We start from the raw sequence: 22,577 nt of genomic DNA, 5'->3' as shown, positions 1-22,577 counted from the left end.
GCATTTCCTTATTTCTAATCTTTCCTGGTTTCTACTTCCAGTATTTGATCTTGTTATGCTTTTGTCCGATAGATTAAAGAGCTCTTCACTAGCCAGAATCATCATTCCATATAGGAACTTAAGTCTGTGATCAAGCTTCTTATTAAGCTACCTTTCATTAAGTTAATTATAAAGCAATTCTCCAGGCTCTGAGACGTTTAGATCTTGAGGTGAGGAAGGAGGAAGAGAGACTGTCCAGTGAGGAGTTCCAACTTCTCCACTGCCCAGTCAGAAAATCAGGTTGAAATAATGATGTGATGAAGAAGAGATGCCTTATGCTGTCTATTACATCTCTACCTCACCATTCCATCCTCCTCTTCTCCTGATACAGGTAACAAAGGAGTTGATGTTGGAAGATGGTTTCAGACTTTGTACATCTTCTCAAACATCAGTGGCACTTCCTCAATGGAGGCAGGAAAGGATAAGGGAAAGACAGACATGCCAGGCGATGCTGCTGGAAGACCCCAAAAGAGGCATGCTACTTTTAGACTACTTGTTTTCTTCTCTATAGAAAGCTGTTCTCTCCTTGTAGCGCTGCTTTGCTCCTGTCTGCATGGCACATTACCTACAAGCATCTCTTCTCCTAAAGCTGATGGGAGCTCCTGGATCGCTTCCCTCCTCCCACTTCTCTCGCACATGTGCTTCTCTTTACTCTCCTTCTTGCCAAGATGCCTTGAGGAGACTTTCTCCTCTCCCTCTTTTAGCTGCATGTTCTCTGTGGGAGGACTTTCAGGGCTGCAACTCTCCTCCGCACCCATGAGATCCCTCTGTTCCTCAAATCCTGCTCTGAACAAGAGCTGATTTTCTGCTCTGTCAGTGAAACTTCAGTTCTCAGCACTGCTTGGCTACATGAACACAGCTCCTACCTGAAAATCTCCAAACCCAGGCTTGGCACGTCGTCTTCTCCTTTGCAACACTCCTGCTCAACTGCTCAGCCCTGCCATACTTCTGCCTGTTCAGATGGGAACAGATCTGGCCCCCGAGCATTGCTGTAAGCACAAACATGCAGCAAGCAACATAACTCCAGGGCAAAGCTACTTTGCTACCTGTGGGATCTCCAAGCAGTATCATCTTTCAGTGAGTCAGTGCTGGGAAAAGTAGATGAGAACAGCTGTGCTGTTGCCTTGAGACCGATTCCTCCCAAGTCAGCACTGCTTCACAGTCACAGAAACGTTTCTTCTCGTGAAGTACCTCATTCTAACTTATGCTAACCACTAGTTGACTTCATTCATCATTAATCGCCTCCTCTCTGTGAACTGGAGTGTTGCTGCAGATGCATTTTAATTTGCTTTAAATTGAGTGATAACAGCAGTTTTCTTTATGCTCGTATTGGTGCTGAACAGTGGCACGGCAGTTATGTGTGAGTATGATGCAACAGTAGGTATCTGGGGGGATCTGGGAGAAACCCACCAAGTAGCAAATGCTAAACTATAGCTACAAATCTAGAGGTTCTGGGTATTTTAATGGCATCATGCACTGCTGCATGGCTTTTAGACAGACAGCAGAAAATAGTTGGGAGACAGCAATCAGGCTGGGGGAGTTGGGAAGAGCTCAGACTGTCTCTCCTGATCCAATTTCTGGGAATGAGGCAAAGCTGGGACAAAAGGCTGGGATCACGTGGACTGCAAACACCAGACAATGAATGAAAACAAACCAAACCAACAAATTTCTACCGTGTGTCTCTTTTCTCTACCATCTTTCGGTACATTTTTCCCCAGACTGATGCTGAGGCAGGAGGGCAGCCAGGCTCAGCCCGTCCTGTGGATAGGGCAGGCTCAAGTCCTCTCCTTTTCAGACAGCAAAAATTAGCACAGTGGTCTCTAGATCACTGAGCAGGACACAGGGCCATGGTGGTTTCTGTTTCATTCATATACCCCTCTTAAACAGCAGCCAGATAGAGGTCAGAACCCCTTTCTGGAGAGAAAAAATATGGCCCAGTGTCAGTGATTTTCTGTCACTTCTGGCAGGGACCCAGACCTAGCCTGGGGACCTTTGGGTAAAAGGTTTGGTCTCTATTGACTTGTTTTCTGGCAGTTCTAACACTGGTGAAAGATCACTTTTCACATCAGTTTGGGTTACAATTTATTGGAACAGAGGTCGAAATTCAATAAAACAAGCATCTCCCTCCTCACCTCTCAGCAACCATGCCTCGGTGCTCTGATACATCCACAAAGTCAAAAAAAAAACCCCAAAGCCCAAAGAGATTAAGGGCTGCCAGACGCCTATATCTGAGCGACTGCCTTCTGTAACCAGCTGTCACAGCCAAGGCCACACAGACACACAGTGTGGAGTCCACCCAGCGGCACTGCTGGGCTGAGGCTGGAGCCTGAGCAACGCAGGATGCTGCTGGGGGAACCCGTGTTTCCCACAGAGTCCTTCAGGCAATGGCAGCATGAGAAGAAGAAAGGAATCTGCTCCTGAGAGCTGGTGCACACCAGTTGTGCGAGTGCTCCGGACATAAATTTCCTTCTATTAATGAGTCACAGTGGTCACATAACCTGCCACTCTGTCTCTTCTTCCCTTCTAACAGCTCCTTTCGGAGATGTAATCTCAGTAAAATGCTGGAGGAGCCTCTCAAACGGCCGTGTTTTACTGTTGTCAGTCCATCGCTGCTTTTTTATCTCAAAGGGGGAATAATCTCTCCCTTTAGAGATCAAAGTTCTGTGTTCCTGGATGGGAGTTGCTGCTTGCCCTGAGCACAGACCGCCAGCAGCCCTGCTCGGGCAGAGCAGCAGCGTTAATCTAGCCAACAGCTTTCTGGTACAGCCCTTATTTGTTTAGTGCCAAACATACAGCAGGCATTTGTGGGAAAAGGACACAGGCAGAGTCCCTTCCTCAAAAAGCTTTTAGGATAATAATAGGAAAGAAAAGGAATCCTCACGGTTGGGAAAGACCTCTAAGATCACCATCCCCACCACATCACCAAACCACATCCCTCAATGCCACATCTCTGCAGCTCTGGAACACCTGCAGGGACAGCGACCCCACCATTATTCTGTACAGCTTTCTATGTGCATGTAGTATAAGGAAAAAAATAGTTATTTGAGTATGAAATGGAACATAAAAGGGCAAAAATGTGAAGCAGCTGCACAGACTGGTAGAGAGCTCTCCCCTCCTCACCCTGAGGCATCTGGCTACACCAGCAGCATTGCATTCCTTTGGACCCAAGGTTCTCCATACAAAGCCAGAACACAGCTCCCTGCCTTCCCTCTGCCACGGAGCGGCTGATACCAGTGCTCACACAGGTTACACTGTCACCAGGAAAATAAACATTTATGACAGTCTCATAGGTAACTCCATCATCTCTACCAGTCACCTGAATGCTTCGTCATTTATACAGATAGTTCAGGTAAATACAGTCTCTGTATGTACTAAAAAAGAAAAGTGTCTGAATTTAGAAAGCCAGATTGGGCTTCACCAGCAGCCAGAAGCACATAGCTGGAAGCTGCAAGATTAAATAACTCCAAAAATTGGCTTCTATGGAGGAGATAGACAATATTTCTATTTTGGGTTTATTGTCAGCATTACAGGCCGTATGCAATCTGCCTCATTCCTGCCTGTGGTCCAGGGCTGCCTGCTAAAAACTGTTACTGCAAATGCTCTGCACACTGAAGGCTTTGGCAGCAGCTGGCTGGGAGCAGGCTGAGCAGAAGGGGCTGGGACCAAAGGAATCGTCATCAGGGTCTACATCAGTAGGTTGACAAAGATGAAGGAAAAGACAGAGAGAAACCTGAAGGTTTCTGATTTTTCTAACGATGATCAGAATTACTTTTCTTTGTCAAGATCTCTTTTGCTGTGCTAACGTGGTCTCTCCATCTACTGCTTCCCAGCAAAATTCCCTTGACAGCTGCATCTTCCGTGCTTTAGGGAAAGGGGCTGGAGAAGGAGACCCAGTGAACACCAGGAGATCCTGCTCAGTGCAGGAGGAGGCTCTCCTCCAGATACATGCCAAGCAATGGCTCCCCACAGCGCACAAATCCACCGCAAAAAAATACTGCTGTATATGAACAGGAGCAGAAGCGCATCCAGAGAAGGCATTATTTCTGCTGGGATTAGGCAACGTGCACGGAAAGCCATCTGCTGGGAAGCAGCAACATGCCTGGCCTCACCACGATGCTCCCTCCCATTTGCCACTGTTCTCATCTCAGTGCTGGCCTGCTTTCAGACAACTGCCTCGCGTTGGCCAGTGCTCCACTGCAGCTACAAAACCCCATTGTCTCTCATTCTCTCTAACACCCTTTATGTATTCCCCACTTGATGGCTCCCAAACACTTGTTCAGGTGGCACAGTGCCTACCAGTCAGGCTATTTTCTCCCAGCTCCAGGGACAGACACCTGTGACCATGCTTCCACTCCCACCTCTCTGCCTCACGGCTCGTGGATGGAAAGAAGGAGCGGAGCAAGAATAACGAAGCAGAAAAGAAAGGCATTACTTGCACAGATTGTATTGCTTCTGCTCCACACAATGACGACAGCCCACAGCAGTTCCCCAGGGGCTTATTCCAAATCCATACACACAGACCTGTACATTACTTGGATGAAAACTTCCCTGCTTAGGTTCATTTCAACTCTAACAAGGCCACTGCTTAAGAGAGAGACCGAGCTAACAGAAAGTAAGGTCGGAGGCTTAATGGGTTCAGGAAGAGAGCTGGGGGATTGCTGGTCCTCACTGGTGTGTGCTGAGATGCCCACCCCTCCCAGGACATCAGGTCCTCTCTGGCAGCTCCTCTCCAGTAGAATGCAGGGAGACACAACTGTGTGTATATCTCAACCCTAAGAAGGCAGAGCGCACCCAGCACCTGTTGTAGCACTCAATGCTGGATATCAGAAGGCCAGAATAAAAAAAACAGATGTTTTTTTCCCAGAGCTTCTTGCTCCAAGAGAGCAGCGCGACCTTTCCTGTGTGCCTGGAGATCTTCAGCACTACACAGTTTGGATAAAGAAGATTTGTACAAAGGCAAAAACAACAACAGAAAGAATCCCAGTGGCTACCCAGACAGAAGCACACACATAAGGCAGAGGAGCAGCAGATGAATTTCATGCCTTGATGCAAAGACTGAATCTAAATAACATGCAGCACCGCATTTCCCTGCTGCCTCCACGACATTGCACATAGAAAGAAATCCATATGGCCAACCTGGCAGCGAGAACACGCCTCTGTGATTTGTACTGAGCTAATGGGAGCCAATAACGTTACCTGTACCAGGGAGGACAGCCTTCCCACCCATCCCAATATTGGTCTAATAAAAGGTCAGCCTATTACACGGCATCTATTTGCAAAATGAAGAGCCTCTCCGCGGCAGCTAAATGCTTGCTTTGGATTCGGAATTACTGTAATTAAAGTTACATTGTGCTCGGATTGGTGCCAATCACTGCGGAGCTCCAGGCACGACCTGCCGTTCCCAGCGCCATGTGCCTGGGCGTCCCACTCCATTAGCTCCAGGGAATTAGCTGTCATTAACCAAGAGATGCACACTCCTTCGTGTTGTCAAACCGCAATCAAGCGGGTCACAGGTGAAGAATAAATACTTTCAGAACAAGCCCAATTACACCATTTACATTTCATTACAGAACCTGTTTAATCCACTGATGGGCTCCCAAGTTCTTTTGCCTAATAAACAGCATTTCAGAGGAATTAATAGGCCCTGCAAAACATGCTAATTACACTCTTTTGCATCGCATTTGCAATATTGATTTTAAAGTTGCTCCTTCTCCCTCCACCTTCCTTTCCCAGCCCCAGAGCCTAAACTTTCAGCAAAGTACACTCAAACCAGCCTAATTACTGGTGGCTTTAGAAACTAATGCATCTCTCTTGTCAAAGCTCAGCTCCAGCGAAGGTCAACATACAGGAAAGGATTTTCACGTCCATAACTTGTGCGAGTTCCTCCAGACGACCACTGGAAACAGCTGCTGAATAGCAATTGCAGGCAGAGAGCAGGCATCAGCAGAGACTTTGCCATAGCAACGAGCCTGGCTGGACCCGCTCCCCAAAGACGCCTCCTCCTCGCAAAGACCACAGCGGCGGAACGGGGACGATGACAACACAACCACTGCAACCTCACTTTGATTTGAAAGAGAAGCTATTTGATGCTCTCCTGAGCACTGAACTGTTTAAAAACAAAAGGAAAGTTTATTTTCAAATCGAGGGCCTCAGTTAAACCGCTCAGAAGAGAGGAACAAATCAGATATGCTCATAAACTGCACTGTCTGGCTGGTTACTCATCCTGGTTGTTTTGCCCAGCTCCTGCCACCACTGTTTTCTCTTTTCCTCCTCTACACACTCACTCCGCACTCCCCTCTGCTCTCTTAGACTTGTTTTCTCTAGTCAGTGAGTTGCTTTTCCAATCTCTGACTTGCCACATTTGCCTTGGTGGCTGTCCCTTACCATCAGGGTTGTTTTTAACACAGAGCTTACTGACAGCTAAAACCACTTGGAGGAGATGGAGAGAGGGACGGCGGTGTTCTTGCACAGCACCTGCCGAGAGTTTAAAGAGAGCCAGTAATAAAGGACAAAACCCTGCTGCTTTTAATTCCTTTGCTAACAACAAGGTAGGAAAGAAAAGCCAAAGGAGGTCACCTCTGAGCTGCCAGAGGATAGCATGCCACAGAGAGGCCGTGAGCTGGAGGAGAGGAGGGGCTGCACCCACAGCCATGGCTGGGGGACCCCTCAATGCTAAGGAGCTCACTGGATGCAGAGCTTATCCCAGAGGGATTTCCTGCAAAACTCACGTGGCTTAAGATATGCTACTGAAAGGGCTGAAATCTGCTCCTTTGTCTGCTCCTGTCCCTGAGAAGTGCTCCTCAGTAGGTAATGCAGGACTCTGAGGGCATGGAAACAGACACCACAAAACACAGACATGTGGAGCAGTCAAAGCTTAGTGGAGATGACGCGTATTGCTCAAACATGTTGTCTCTTTAGGAATTTGGGCTGATGAAAGAATACATCCCCAGCTTCACCAAAGAACAGCACAAGTACAACTCACAGCTACGATCTCCTCCCCTGCGCCTGGTTTATGTGAATGCTCATCCAGGAGCATGTCACTGCACCAGTCAGAACCATTTGTGTGAGCCCTATCACCCACGCAACCCTCTTTCTGAAGTCACAACCAGGTGTTCCGTAGTGCCCCAGGTAAGGCAGTGCACTCAGCAGCTTCCCACCATCTGGGCACAGACTGTGCTGAAACAGCCGGCGAGCCGCCTTGCACGCCCTGCACATGGCATGGGGAGCATCCCACCTGCATGGCCACGCTCCTCTTGTCACCTGCAGGGAACACCTGGACGTGGGGACGCCAGGGAGCAGCACATCTGGTTGGCATCCAGGTTGTGCAGGAAGGCTGGCTGGCACCTGGTACCATTTTAGAACATAGCAGTCGAGTGCATGGGATTTGTTTTGCCTCTCAGAGATTCTTGAGGGATTCACTAAATTAAAATGCTACAAGTAATACAGAGGGATCTCTTTTCCCTATAAGAATCAAACTGGATTAGGTACTTATTACCTGGAAAACACTTTGAAGCATCACGCTATTAATCACATGGCCCCTGTTAACACCACTTACCGATTCCAGGATGGGTTGGAAAGGAGATGCAAATACCAACTGCGTTTTGTCAAATCTGGGGGGAGAGACTTTCAATTGCTATTACGTAATTACATTAATATTTGTCAAGAATTACTCTCACTCTTACAAAAACACCACAAAACACGAAGAGCTGAAAGTAGTTCCATGCTTCCTCTGCAGGACGGGCCCTGAGGCAATGCAGCCCCTCCTGGCAGCGAGCTGTGCCCGTGGCTGTCTCAGACAAGGGTGCTTTCAAATGCAAAACCTTCTGACCGACTTTTACTTCAGTTTTCCACTAACCCAGCCTAACCCTGCACAGTTTGCAACCACAGAAAAGATCACAGCACAAGCCGAGTTTGCAACAGAATAGCTAAGAGTATCTCTAACTTAAAGAGATAGGAAAGCAAATTGAGAAAGAAGATACAGGCAGCTGTAGGAAGCTAAGCCCTTCTCCTTCTTAATCACCCATAGAAAGAACAGCTCGCTGCTGCCGGCTGCTCGCACAGGTACAAGTAAAGACAGCAGATTTTCACCCAGCAGTTACAATGATTAATGTTTCTAAACAGACATACAGTTTGAAAGCACTGTGGCAGAAAAAAAGAAAAGTTGTTGCTTCATAGTCTCAACCCACTATTTTCCCTGGGCATTGAGCCAGCGACTGAAGAAAGAGGAAAGCTGCTATTTAAAGAGTCACCAAACCCTGAGATTCAGGATAACGAACACGGCTCCTTACAGTCCCCTTTGCTAAAAGCAGGGGCAAATGGAAGAGGCACAGCTGAGTGCTCTGTCCTCAGTCAAACTTAGAGGAGGAAGGTCGGTAAAATGCTGCTGGCAGCCGCCTCTCCATCCCGGCTTCCTCAGTGGAATAAGAACAAACTTCACTCCTTCACTGCCAGCAAGTAACAGGGGCTGCTGGGCACGAGGTCCTGCCTGTTGCTGTCAGTCAAGATGCAAGAGATATCACCGCACCTTTCATATGTTACAGAAGTTACCAGATTGTACAAAGCCACCGGTCTCAGAGTTGTGAAAGAACACATTTTGCATTAGAACCACGCTGGGAAAAGGAAAGGTGCAAGCTTCTTCATTACTTGCAGCAATACACCTGAGAACAGCTCCTGCCGGAGCCGGGATGCTCCACGTGTGCTGGCTCCTGCTGAGGAGACATGGAAATATGCTGGAAGTTCCTGCAACACCACACTGCCATCGCCTGCTTGCTCTCAGATCCGACTGCCCCACGTCGTGCCCCTGTATAATTTAAGTGCTTCACTGAGGGAAATTAGGGGAGAATAAAAATGATGGGTTTTTGTTTCCAGCTTAGTCTCAGGAACGCTGATGCTGTGCGTTGCTGCTGTAAAACCTCTCAGAAACAATCCCAGCGTGACCTCCTGCATCCAGGGCTTCCTGCTATCATGAACTGCAAAACAGCATGCTGTGTCCTGCCCATAAGGCAGACAGACAACAGACTGGGGTCTAATTAGAAAAGACATGCTTCCCACATTCTCCATAAAGCCGCCTCAGTCTACAACTAAGGACAAATAAATAACTGTCAGGGCTAATAAGCCCCAGAATCACAGAGGAAGGAAAGAAACGAACTGGATCTATGTCGATCTCATCCAATTGATCAGGAAGAGCACATGGCAACAACCATGCAGACACAAGCAGCTCCATCTGCAGCTGTTCCTCTTCAGCAGATCGCATGTGCTCTGCTTCATTGGGCTGTGCCAGGCCCTCGGCACCCTTTTGCGAAACTAACCAGAGGTCCAAATGCCACAGGTGATTACTTAGAGCACTCGAGCAGCACAGAACAGCCTCCTCCACTGTGATGTGCCACAGCACCCCAAGACAACATGGGATCAGCCACATCTTACCAAAATCTCCCTGTAGGGTGGGATACAACAACCCCCAACACTTCAGCCCTCCCTGACAGCTGGTTGCGTACAACTGTACATGGTACAATTTTACCAAGCAAGATCCTCAGCCTGCTGCTGGGGTTAAGGAAAGTGGAAGAATTTACACCACATCCACAAGACTGATCCCACTGATCTTTTCCAGCAGAAGACATGACGACCAGGTTAGAGTCACCCAATCTGCTGCGGTTAAGTCCTTCCATTTCTTCCTCAACTACCAAGTGACCATTCAGGCATCTGTTCTGAATTAATTTTCATTAATTTTTGCCTTTCTGCCCACAGACCTGAGGCACAGCCTGGCCCCTGGACAACTTCGTCCCCTTGGGATCCTGTCCCTGCCCTGTGACAAGGGAGCAGCCATGGGGATGAAGCAACGCCGGCTTCCACATGCCACAGATGTCCTGTGTCACTCACAGGGTGCAACACACACCTGACAAGCACTAACATTTCCACCATTGGTTTTCACTCATTGAGAAGAACAAGGGCTGAACTCGTGACCAGGAGCCTGCACAAAGCTTTTCCTGCAAGAATGGTGACAGCAGGAGCCACCATATGGGATGAGACACAAAGCAACTTTGCCTTAGCCTAGCTGATTGAATAGTACTAATCAGGCTGAACTCAGTGTCCATCTGCTGATGGCTGTGTAACCAAGAAGCATTGCCCATGAGCTGGCAGGACCAGGGCAGGGATTGGCACCCACAGCTCACCTGCACCTCTCAGCTCTGTCCCAGAGCTCCTCCAGCAGGTGCCACAGCACAGAAGCAGGCAGCCCTGGGGAGGTGATGGGACATGACCCAAAGAGACATGAACCCTGTGAACGTGCACTTCAGTTTGCATCAGAAGCAGGCTCAGTGCTATGCCACAGACTCAACCCCACCCCCAGATTTTGTCCCCTTCAATTTGTGGCACCAGCTGGAAGCCTGGAAGTTGAGAAGGTGGAGATGCACCACGGAGAAGCTGCAAGATGGACCAAGGCAAGAGATTAGAGCCAAAAGCAAGGACCTGGGGAACTGCAGCCTGGTCTTGCTGACATCACTGCATCCTCACCCTGTGCTGAGCCAGCTGCTCAGGGTGTGTGCCCATGCCAGATACACTGATTGCTTTCTGCAAACAGCTTATCCGCAGACAGCTGGACTAAACCCAACCTCATTTCACGTGAGTCACTGACCAGGAGGTCAGGAAGCAATGCCTTCTCAGCTCCATCTGCACGGGCTGGATCCAAACCACTGACTACAGCACCAGGGAAACTCCCCAGTTTCCCCCCTCATCTCCTCAGCTAAAGGACATCTCCTCCCCACCAACATCCCCAGCGACTGTGTCAGAACCAGCAGAGCTATTTCTCCCTGCAGTGCCTACAGGAAAATTCCCTTTCAAAGGCTCAATTATACAGGAACATCTCAGCAACTGCCCGTGTGAGTCAGCTATTCCCCTGAATCCTAACAACCTTTTCTGCAGGAGCTGGTTGGGAAGGGAAAAAACAGAAAGACAAAAAGATCGTGTCCTAAATAAAAACACATACAGCCACCTGCCAAAAAAAAAAAAAAAAAAAAAAAAAAGGAGGAAAAAACACATTTAGCTTTTTAAGGTGGTAACAAGCAGAACAATATTCAGCTTCAAGACTATGCAGGCAGGTCAGAAAATCCTCCAGAGAAGAAGAAGTAGGCCACAGAACTCCAATGCAGCTTCTAGAATCTGCCCCTGCTATCCAAAATTGGTGGTGAGGTCACTGATGGCTGAGCTGGCTGCTCTCCTTTGTACAGGTGTTTATGTGGCCAAGGGAAGCCTGCGCTCCTGCTGGCATCTCTGGCTGGCTCTACAACACACAGCCAAGCCCCAGCATAGTGAGAGATGGAGCTGGCAGATAATTTCCTGGGGAAAGCTCTTTGAGGTTCCTTGTCCCCATCTTCCCCAAGGGAAAACATTTAAACGTTAAGAGTAACAGCAATGCTGAAAAGAATGTGCAAAAACCTGGAAAACGCATCATTTTATCAACAGAAGCAAGGTCATCCAAACCCAGAGATGACTACATTCAATATTAATATCTCTCTTTCTCCAAAGCAGGGTTCGAACCTCTTGGTAAGCATCCATTCCCCAGAGCAACGTCTTCCAGTAACTTTGATGCGAACTAATTACGTTTGCACAGCTAATAAGTGCCATCTGCCTGAGACTCCGCAGCCTGGGAGAGGAAGGGCTGCTCAGCTCAGTGCTGGCTGTGCCAACACCCTCACTGCTTCCTCGTGCACAACGCAAACCCAAATCCCAGCAGGGATCCGACAACAGGAACACTGCACAGCCAGAATGACGGAGCCTCGGATGGATGCCTTCCTCCTCACACGTCTTATTTGACCCTTGGTTTATTCTCATTTCCAGGAACTCTGTTTCTTTCTGCTGGTCCAGCCCTGAGCTGTTTGCGTACGATGCTTTAATGAGGTCCGCTCCACTGATACACAGGGCACAACAACAGCACCGCTCAATTTATTTCTACGTGGAGCATTCAAGACCTAATTCTCAAAAAGGAGTTTGAAAAGATCTATTAAAGAGCGCATCCCCAGCTGGTAAACAACGTCCATTTCTGGATGGGCCTCAGCAATCCAATCAGTGGAGGCATTTAAGGACAGCACGTACAACATCGGAAAATGAAATTGCTTTGAAAAAAATTCCTCCTTGCTTATTTGCCAGATAATGACAAGAAGAGCTGATGCGAAGCACAGCCAATCTGTGCAAGGGTGTTCAAAGAGATGCTCCCTCTGCCAAAGGTCCATTCCTTCCCCTTCTTACCTCCTAGACGCATCCCACCTGCCAGTCTCCACCCTCACTTGGGCAGAACACCTCCAGGCAATGCTTCTCCATCAATGCAGAGGCAACAAAATCCCAAAGCTGTGTGATGAGGTACACTTGGTGCCTTGTTTTTCTTTCTCAATACAAAAACATCCTGAATTTTGCACTTCTCTTTCACCGGAGGCAAGGACACATTGTTGAGTTGTCTTCCCCTTGTAAATATTTGCTGCTGAAATCCATTTGTAGTATAAAACTTCTCTAAGGAAGAGAGAAGCCAACTCTCTGTAGTATTCAGTACTATTTCTTGTGTCATCCGCTGTGTTTCCCTACTATTTTTACAGATTTAAGAAACATCAGATGCTATTCTGCATGCAGAAATACAGAGATAAAAAAAGAGAAGAAAGGCAAAGCAGCTCCACAAATGGAGCTCAGAATTAAGCCTTATTTTGGGAGCCTCAGGCTCAGCTCCTTGCTGTGCCACATCTCCCACGTGGCCCTGCTGCTGCCCTGCCACCACAGTGACAGCCCCCCAACAAGGGTACAGCCCCACTTGTGGACCCCCAGAGCCTTGCAGGAGCTCTTCCACTGCAAAGCCCAAAGCAAATGCAACCACGCTGGCCCTAGCCACACCTCCCCGAGTGCCATTCCACAGCACCCTGCTCTGCCCTGTCTCTTCCCCCCCGTTAACTTCCATATAATAAGTGAAAAATTTGACAAGCCCAACTTTAATCATGTTCTAACCGGGGTTGGTATCATTAATCTCGCAGCCACTGATGGGTAATTTAATTAGGGTGCATTTGTAATGAATTACAATCATCATTTAGCGCTATTGTTCCTAACACGAGCAGAGGGGAGGCAGAAGACCGGCATCGTTGATCTTTTTAATTACACTCACGCAATACAGAAGCCACCCCAGCCCTGGCTGCTCAGTGCTGGTGGCACAGGCACACACAGGCAGCCCAGATTGCTCCCCACCAGCTCCCAGAGTGGGGCCTTTGCAAGAGCAGAGAGGGGAATACTAAGCCAGGACAGAAACTGCACACCCCAGCTCTGCTTCCCACCAGCTGTGAACACTTGATACAGATGTTAAGGACTGACCTTACACTTCACATGGCCAAGTGCTCCAGAAGTATTCCAACACCCTGTGTAATTAAAGGATAACGTAGCAATAAGGCACGCTCATTTGGTGATGGCTGCATAGCCACACTCACATAATATGCTCGTGCAAGGCTGTAGACACTGACAGATCTAATGCAGGAGAATAACCTGCCATAAAGCTTTAAATCCATCTCTACAGCCCATTACCAGAAATTTCCAGCCCCAAATGTTTGCCTGGACAGTTCCTTCGCTGCTCTCTGCAGGATGCATGGCAGTGATGCTTGCTGCTATTTCAGACCTGGCTCCAGTCTGCAAAACAGGAGCAATCTGTCGGCGGGGCTGAGTGCCAGCTGACCTCCTCAGTACCTCAGTGCAGAACACCAGGAGTTTGGGTACCTCCATACAGAACACCAGGACTCCTCACCACAGACATGTAATCTGGCATCCTGGTGCTTGTGGCAGCCCAACCTGCTTTCAGACTAAAGTGCTCTGAAGGGCTGCCCAAGTTCCCTGGGTCTCAATACGAAGTACAACAGCTCAGATGTGTAGGACTGAAGGAAAGCAAGCCCTGCTTCTCTCCTCCAGTAGGGTGGCCAGGTTTCCCCTCTGCTGCTTTGGACATGGGTCCATGCAGAACACCTGGGCTCCAGAGCCCTAAGGAGGGCTGTCCTAGGGGGACATGCACCAGCTGCTCCTGCTGCATATCCCGTGCCAGCAAAACAAGCAAAGAAAATTACCAAATACAAACAAAAATCTTCTGTAGCAGTTTAACATAGGAAGGAAAAGGATCACCGTTGCTCAGAGCAAAGGATAACTGCACCTCTGTGATTTGTTAGCGCTTTCCAAGAGTTATCAAAACAGCAGGGTAAAGAAAATCCGTCGGAAGCTTTTTTGTAGACCTTCCAAATATTTTTGACAGAAATCCACATGAAAAAAATCACAAAAAAGCTGGAAAATAAATCACTCTGAAAGGAGTTGGAAATGGCAGTGGATGCCTATGGGGAAGGCAGTGTGATGGGTGAGGTGAGTGGGAAAGCAGGGAGCACCGGACAGCACTGAGCACCAAACAGGGAGCAGACAGAAGAATACAATAAGGCAACTTCTTTAATTAGCGGCTTTTATCTATCTGAAGTACTGTGTGCATTATTTAAGATAGGCCCAGAAGAGTACTGAAAAGCACTAGGGAGGAAAGAAAGGAGTTTCCATTAAAAGCCTAGAGATTCTGAGAAAGCTGTAGAAGGAGACAAGAACAAGAGGCTCATAAAAGATGCTGCTCTAAAAGATACAAAGAATATAGTAAAGAAAGGGCACTGCTATTTGCTCAGGAGGAGAAGAGCAGAGAGACTCAGCTGAAAAAAATAGTCCTTTAATTTTAACACAACATTTGTGTTAATTAACCTGCGCAACTACTGCTGTAGGGGAGCAGAAGCACAGAACTTAATGCAAATTAGAACAGACAACAACATCCCATTTGTAAATGGCACTTTTGTCACTTCCGTTTTGCTTTCGAGAAAAGGGGTACGGTCAAAACAAACCTCCTTTTAATCACAACATTAACAACAGCAGGAACTAATCAACGTTTCAGAAGGCGTTCCCAAGCCAACAACTGCTCTGTGCCACACTCACAGCCCAGCTGCTCCTCCCAGGCAAAGCCCTGCTGGCTGTGCTGCTGCTCAGAGCTCCGGGCAGCTGTGCTGTCCTGCCACGCAGAGCGAGCTGCTGCACACAGGGATGGAGCGCAGTGGGGAAATGCAGCAATGCATTCCATGATAACTTCATAAAGCCAAGCCACTGCATGCTGCAACTTAACACAAACTTTCAGGCAGACTGTTGTTACCTGCTCCTGTCCCCTACCATTGTACCAGCTGAAAAACACAGGGGAAAAAATTTCTATTTATCGTTGGGATGCTCACCAAGTGCGCAGTCAGCATTTTAGATCACTATCATCAGCACTTCTTTGCCCATCACTCTTCTCTACCCACTTTCAGGCAGTGAATGAAAAGGATAAATTGCTTTTTTTTTTTTTCCCTCCCCTGTGAGCAGCTTGTAACCCCACTTACAATTAGAGGTACGCAGGTGCAGCCCCCAGCTGCAGCACTGGGAAGTGAAGGCATTACAAGCTGTGCTGGCACCCTGTGCTGCAGAACCATGGCTGCAGCTCCCAGCCCTGCCACGGCCATCCAACTTCATCTCTCTGAAACCCTTCCTGTGCAAAGCTGGTATCACTCAGCCCTTCCCTCTGCACCGGTAAAAGCAGAGAATGCTGCTGAGATCTGCTATCCCTAATGCTAGGCATGCAATTACGGACGGATGTGGCAAACACGTGTGTGAGTGGCTCCCAGTGCTGCTGCAACCCACAGCCCAGTAACTCCGAAGCAAGGGTAAGCTGATTAGCTCTGGGGAAGGATGATGGCAGAACTCCTCAGCTAAGCTTGTTAGCTGCCACACGAAGTTGGCGTACCTTGGAAGCTTTGCAAAGTGATTAGCTTGGGGTGGGAGCAGGCAGCAGAGCTGCTGCAGCACTCAGTAACCTGGAGCAGCTGATGTGTGCAGAGCAGTGCCCAGTGTGGGGATGGGCTCCGCCTCTGCTGGGGTACGGTGAAGGGACACCCCTGTTCTGTGGCGCAGCCCATCTGCAGCCCGCAGAGCCCAGGCTGTGGGTGCAGCCAGGTCTGCAGCTTTCATGCACAATAGGATCAAACCTCCATGGTCTGCAAGTCCCTCCTAAATCCCCAAGCGAGCTGGGAGCTGCTGCATGAAGGCCCAGGCAGTTCTGTGCCTTTATCAGATCAGGACAAGTGCCACCAGCTCTCCCAGCAACTCCCCTCAACTGGTTTAATTCCAAGTGCACATCAGAAGAGGATAATTCAGCACAACGTAAAACAACCTTTGCACTGATTTCCCCGTGCCCAGCTGCAAAAGTTCATTGTGACTGCACGGAGATGCTTTACGCATTCATTGTGCCTGTTTGGCTAATCTGCTTTTACACACTACTAAAACAGATGCAGAAACTTCTCCAGCATTGAGAGCACCCCTCCCTTCTGACAAGATTTACAAGACTCGATTTGATGAGAAACTTCTCTTCAGTTTCCACATCCCAGAGTAAAGGTATGAGATGGGAACCTTCGTTTTCATTTCAAAGCAAAGAAACTTCACAGCCACGGAAAACGTGATGCGAGTATAACCGACAGCTCACAACCAGATGGCAAATAAAATTATCTCAAAGCATATTGTTATTTTTACATTGCATCTGCAATTTTCAACACTCAAATTTGGCAATAACGCCATCCCTCGTCTTATGTAGGTTAAAAGTGAGATGCAGCTGTTCGCTCCCTCCAAAGTCAAGTATTTACCCCCCAGGTAGGATCTATTTATGGGGATTTATTATTTATAGTCATTTGGAAACAGAAGGTTTATATGAAAAGAGCTGGCACAGCCTCCACTACAACAGCATTGATAACATCAGCTCTCTGCTCCCACCAGACCTCCTAATTTGATAACTCTTTGGTAAAGATGACCTGGAATGTTGGGACCTGTGATATTAAAATTTCTTCGAGCAAGCCCTCTGCTTCCCCAGCTGCTTTTTTGCTGCTTGTAGCAATAAATCTTCCAGTCATGCAGCCAGGTACCAGGACGCTTATTACTTTTATTATACAGGCTACTACAGCTTTGGGAAGTGTTAATAATCCATCAGAAGCAGTGCTGACACCAGTCTCTAGATCGGCACAGGATCTCCGTGTGACACGGATGGGGATGAGCACAGCCAGATGGGAGAGAATGTCACCCTCAGATGTCATCTCCCTTCATCCCAAGAATTTACTTCCCCTACCTCCCATTCTTTAAGAGACACAACAGGCAAACGGTCAGACTTCTGAAGCTGAATAGCTAAGCAGCAGCAGGAGCAAGGAAAACAGTTTGTTTCTACAACCCAATACTCATCAGGCAGCCCCCCCTCTGTGCCCCTTTGGTGCTGTTCTCACCAAAGCAAGCAGGGCTGTTCTCATTCCCAAGCTGGGCTGCACAAAGATCCCTCAGATAAACATATATATGTATACACACATATATCTAAACCAGAAATACAGCACACACAGAAGAGTTTAGAGAGCTCCTCCTCCCTGGTTCTGGATTGATAGCAAAATCTATCTCAGTGAATTCATGGCTGCACATCCTACCTGAAAGAGCCTTTTGGGAGTGGCCCATGCAAACCCTTATACCTTTCCAGCTTTCCCAGATGCCTTCGTGCAGGGGAAGCCACACAACTCTGGAAGTGATGGCCGGGCTGCCCCTGGTCCTCGCTGCCAGGTTCCCACTGTGCCCCTCAGTTACAAACCAAAGCAAACCAACAGCCACACATGGAAACTCAGGATGCTGTGCCAACCAGCACCGTCTGCTCTTACGCTGTCCCTCCAGGGGTGGCTTTCAGACCATGAGCTCTCCAGGCACAGCATCCACCTCCACTCATTTCTCACACAAGGGCCAGCAGTCGTGTTATTAATAACAGCAGCTAACCTTCGACCGCTAAAGAATTAGCAATCCCACCCATGAAGCCACGTCATATTTAGTGAGTTGTCAGAGCAGCAGCATCATTAAAGAGCACAAGCACATAACTAATGTTCATAAAACACTGCAAGAGATACGATCGATAGTTGGTTGGTGATTTATTCCCAAACGGATGGAAGCAAAAGGGCTCAGCAGTGAGGACTGCAGTGCTCTCACACCACCATGGTTCTACCAAATGCTTTGCGTTTTCTGAAACCCAAAGGACCCCAAACAGCTGTGAGTTTGACTGGGATATCGCTGACCACATTCTTACCCATGGCTCACGCCAGGGCTTCTCCTCTCTCATCCCTAATTCTTCCTTTAGATTTTCACAGAAACCAGTGCCTTTACAAGCACTCTTGCTCGCTGTCCTAATGATTTCTGCCTGGATTTGCAAGCTCTTTCATTCCTTCTCTTCTTGTTTCACATCAGAGAAACGTCAAGACTTTCGTTGCCCGGTGTTAGCTTTGTGTCTGTACTCAATGTTCTCGCTGCGCTCACCGGGACACGCAGGCTTTATAATTAGGGACAGGATTCATGCAGCACCAAGCACACTCACAAGGATTTTCTTCAAAACCAAAAGGAATCTTTCCCACTCCATCCCAGCACCACGCTCCCTCCTGCTGCAGCTCAGCGGGCTAAAGACAATGGCTGAAGAAGAAAGCAATCTCTTTCCTCTCCCCAACCCAGCACATCCAGCTCGCTGCTCTCCATGGACACAAACCTATCAGCGAGGGCTGCAAGCTTCAGAGCTTTGTCCTGGTGTTGCATTAACCAATCTCTTTGTAGCCAAGCAGGGAACGCAGCAGCCGCTCTCCTGCAGAGCTCAGAGCCCTGCGAGGCTCCTGCAGAAGACCTGGTTGGTCCCTGCTGCACAGTGGGACTGAGCCAAGGTGCACAGCTCACGCCTTGGGAAGGCAGAACCTGTTGATTTCTGCAGTTTCAGATAAGTGTGAATTGATGAGCTACTTCAGGAAGCTAATATTAATGCCTAGAATAACGTGTCAGGGCTGCCTGGCTGATTACCCCTCGTTCCTGTCTGCTTACAAACAATGATTACAGTCTAATCTCAGCACTCTTGGAGGAGCTGCGGAGAGTACCCTTCATCTACTGTAATTACGTTCCAGCTCCCTCAGAGCTCAGGCTCTTATTTGCTCCCAGCATTATCTGCAGACTAATCTAGCCCGCAGGAATGGAGGTAAAAATTACTTCAAAGAGCTGTATTAAGCTCTTGCTCTGGCTCAAAAGCCAAGTTAAAGAAACCAAATTGTTTTGTGATGGTCAGACAATGGTGTGGGACGAAGGAGCGACAGATCCAAGGTGCAGCAAAAGCAAATGTTTGCCGGCAATGCTGACGGCCAGGAGTTGCATCCGTGCAACTCAATGAGCCCTGATTTGCTATGAGGAGGGAGGTGCTTAGACCACTGCAGCCTCAGGTGTGCTCCCAGCTGCCCAATGTTCAGCAGACAGCTCTGGCAGCTCTTTGAGAAGGAAGCATTTCCCAGCAGGGCTCAGTCAACTCCCCAGGTTGCTCATCCACACATCAGTGAGACCTCCCGAAGCGTCACAACATTGCCCAGCCTTCCCACTGTTGTTTAGTTGCTTCCAGATCTTTTTTCTTTCCTAAATATCAAAAGCCAAATACAGCATATTCCTGGTCTAATTCTGACAAGACTTCCAGGCAACTTCATTTTGCCTAAAAACCACTTCTGGGTAATCATGTACATCAACACCCTCTAAATCCATTTTCTGATTACGTTATTTTCTCCAAGACTTACAAATTACAGTTTTGCTGTAACTCTGTTTCCCTTCAGCATAACTACATTCCAGAAGGACATTAACCTTTCCCATCTCTCCTACTAAACGCACACAGCTTTATCCCTCCTCTTCGCACAGACATGGCTGTGATGCTCTACTCAGCCTGAGGGGAAGAAGTTCTCACCCCACAGGGCTGAGAGCATCCATGAGCATGTGCTGCCTTCCTCCCTGGTGACACTGCTGGTGCCAATAGGACAGGACAACGGCGATGCACCCGAGCCATCGCTGCACTCCAGTGAGCAGGGTGTGCACTGTGACTGTCTGCACAGCCACTCCAACCACTGCTCCTTATTCAGCAGTGCAACAGGTACGTGCTAGACGAAGCATGCAAAAACCTGCTCGCACATCTTGCATTCCCACCTTGCTGTTGCTGGGGAGGCCCATCTGCAAGAAGCAGCCCCTTGTGAATGAAGCAAGGGCACGCATTGCAACGGCGTATGGAGCACACACAGCTTTACTGCAGTAATCTGGGAAGTGAGACATCACTCCCCAAAGCTCCAGCTCCCAGAAGGCAACGTGATACCTGAGCTGCCACAGGTTCCGTGTTCTAATTAAGTGTTAAATCCAGTTATTCTTTTTAAAATCTAGTTAGATGTTTCTTCCCGCAGTGCCGTTGCTCTTTGCTGTGCTAGAATTCAGTAAGGAGGACAGTTAATTAAGATTGAACAACAGTGCCTAATGACTTCTACTTAAAGCTGTTCATAAAAAAGCACTACACAGTGTTAGAAATCACCTAACTTTGGAAGCTAACATGGCACCTGAACAAAACACACCAGTGTGCTCCTGCACATCACCACCTCACAAGTGCATCTCCTACCCCAAGCCGAACACTGCAGCAAAGCACCCAGTCCTACCCTGCAAATGTTTATTTTAAATTTAAGTCATGATTAAGTTAAGTCATGAATCATGATGGGAATACTATACAAACAACTAGATGTCCCTGGACGCAGGGATCAAAACGTGTCCTGGCAGCACAGCTGTTAAGCACCATTTCATTTAAAATGCTCTTCAGATGCAGGAGCAGTACAGCTGCTTCTAACCTCTAACCTTTGGATTTTGCATTGAGGGACGTGGTTTAGTGAGAACTGCTGGTGATAGGTGGATTGTTGGACCAGATGGTCTTGTAGGTCTTTTTCAACCTTGGTGTTTCTGTGATTCTATGAGGAGGTGTGACCTCAAGGAAGCAAAAAAATGGGCCTGAACAGATGGGAAACTCAGAAGAGACAACAAAACAAGACAGACTAGAAAACAAAACACAGTATAACCAAAGCAGCATCAATCCAACTCTCAGCAGAAGGAAATTCTGGTGCAAGATGCTTGAAAAAGGAACTGAGAATAAAAGAAAGGGGAATTTGACAGGGTGAGAGAGAAGGACCTCAAGTTCCACCAGGGAAGGTTCATCCTAGAGACCTTCAGGAGCTGTAGCAATGTGGCACTGAGGGACATGGTTCAGTGGACAATACTGGGGGTAAGTTGGTTGGCTTGATGATCTTAGAGGTCTTTTCCATTAGCTGTTTGCCCTATCCACTGCAGCTTCATCTGCGTGTCTTAATTCTTACATTCACCTGTAGTGTTCAACAACACGCACACAGGTTGCACAGACGTGAGACAGAACAGGCCATTCCACATCCTGCACTATGGATACAGTCAGTAAAACATGTAGATATTCAATACAGCGCTGGTAGATGACAAACACTGGAATTAACAAAGAAATTAGCAAGAAGGCTGTTCAAATATTATCCTAACTTAGCACAAAAGAGGAGATCTAGTGCAGCATTAACCTCAGACAGACCTTTAAAAAACACATCCTAGAAGATGTGTGCTCACTACACCCACTCACCAAGGCATCTCTAATGAGTCTCTGCCTACCTATGTCTGGATCTGGAGGGAACCCCTCAAGGAACGTGGCTCATCGTCTCTCTTGCTGCTAAATGAATGGAGTTAGAATTGCAAAAGGGAAAGGAAGAATTTCTTTTCTTACTCTTGCTCACAGACAGAAAGTGACAAAGCAAACTATCCATCTCTGGATCTTGCACAATGCAGGGATCACACCTGATTTATTTTCTACGCAGCCCTAATCAAAACACATGTGCTCTGTCTCTACTCAGGCTAAATCCTGCCCATAAAATAATTAGATGCATGAAAAATGACGCGTGAAAACGATGCCTGGCTTCACCTTCCCTATGGAAGCTGGCAGAGGGACATGCTGGAAGGAGTTCAGCCTCCCTCCTGGGGGACGTGATGGATTCTGGGCCCCCACTGTGGGAACACACATTTACCTCCCTGCTGTCAGAGCCATCCTAGGTGTCATTTCGCCATACGGCTCTCCCTGTAACTTGGCAATTTTACCCACTTCGTAAAATCATCTGAAAGCTCCCATATCACATCTCTTATCCTCAGAGGATCATGAATCACCAAGGTAGGATATTATTTGAGGACCTGAAGGTACTGAAGTTGTTAAAAAATAAATCAACCTTAAAATTGGATGTGTATACCAGTAGGTGAGGAAGGAAAAATATTGTAGGCTGACTCCAGAATGTTTTCAGGAGTGATCCTGAAAATATGAGGCCTGTAAAACTTACTTCTGTATCAAATAAAACCAAACAAGAAATGATAACTCCTCAGGTGAAAAAGATACTGATAAATAAAGAAAATCACTCCTCTCCTATATAGTAGAATTCCCTAAAATTCTTAAGGGAAAAAAGAATCCCCAGGGATTAGGTTTGATTATCTGGGTTTTCAAAGCCTCTGTGACAAAGTACTGTCAATAAGGCTACCAGAAAACTGCCTGAGTAATGGAGCAAGGGGGGAGATGCTGTAACAAACACAGCTGCATAAAAACA

At 47.8% G+C, this 22,577-nt stretch overlaps 1 protein-coding gene across 7 annotated transcripts in view; it reads right to left on the bottom strand.

Moving 5' to 3' along the window:
* Positions 1-22,577, bottom strand: part of MAD1L1 (mitotic arrest deficient 1 like 1) — a 320,154-nt gene that overhangs the window by 41,278 nt on the left and 256,299 nt on the right. The window contains exon 19 of one of the 7 annotated variants that reach the window (XM_048961394.1): positions 988-1,028. The exons of 5 other annotated variants lie outside the window; for them this stretch is intronic. In XM_048961394.1, the coding sequence (XP_048817351.1) occupies positions 996-1,028 (33 nt within the window). In that variant the 3' untranslated portion in view covers positions 988-995. Of the gene's footprint in view, positions 1-987; positions 1,029-13,377; positions 13,422-22,577 lie in introns of those variants that run through there. One more of the 7 variants, XM_048961392.1, reaches the window with a different exon arrangement.

Source organism: Lagopus muta, chromosome 15 (genome assembly GCF_023343835.1).
Source record: "Lagopus muta isolate bLagMut1 chromosome 15, bLagMut1 primary, whole genome shotgun sequence".
NCBI lineage: Eukaryota > Metazoa > Chordata > Aves > Galliformes > Phasianidae > Lagopus > Lagopus muta.
The sequence above is the reverse complement of the archived record's forward strand: the minus strand, read 5'-3'. Positions and strand labels throughout refer to the sequence as shown.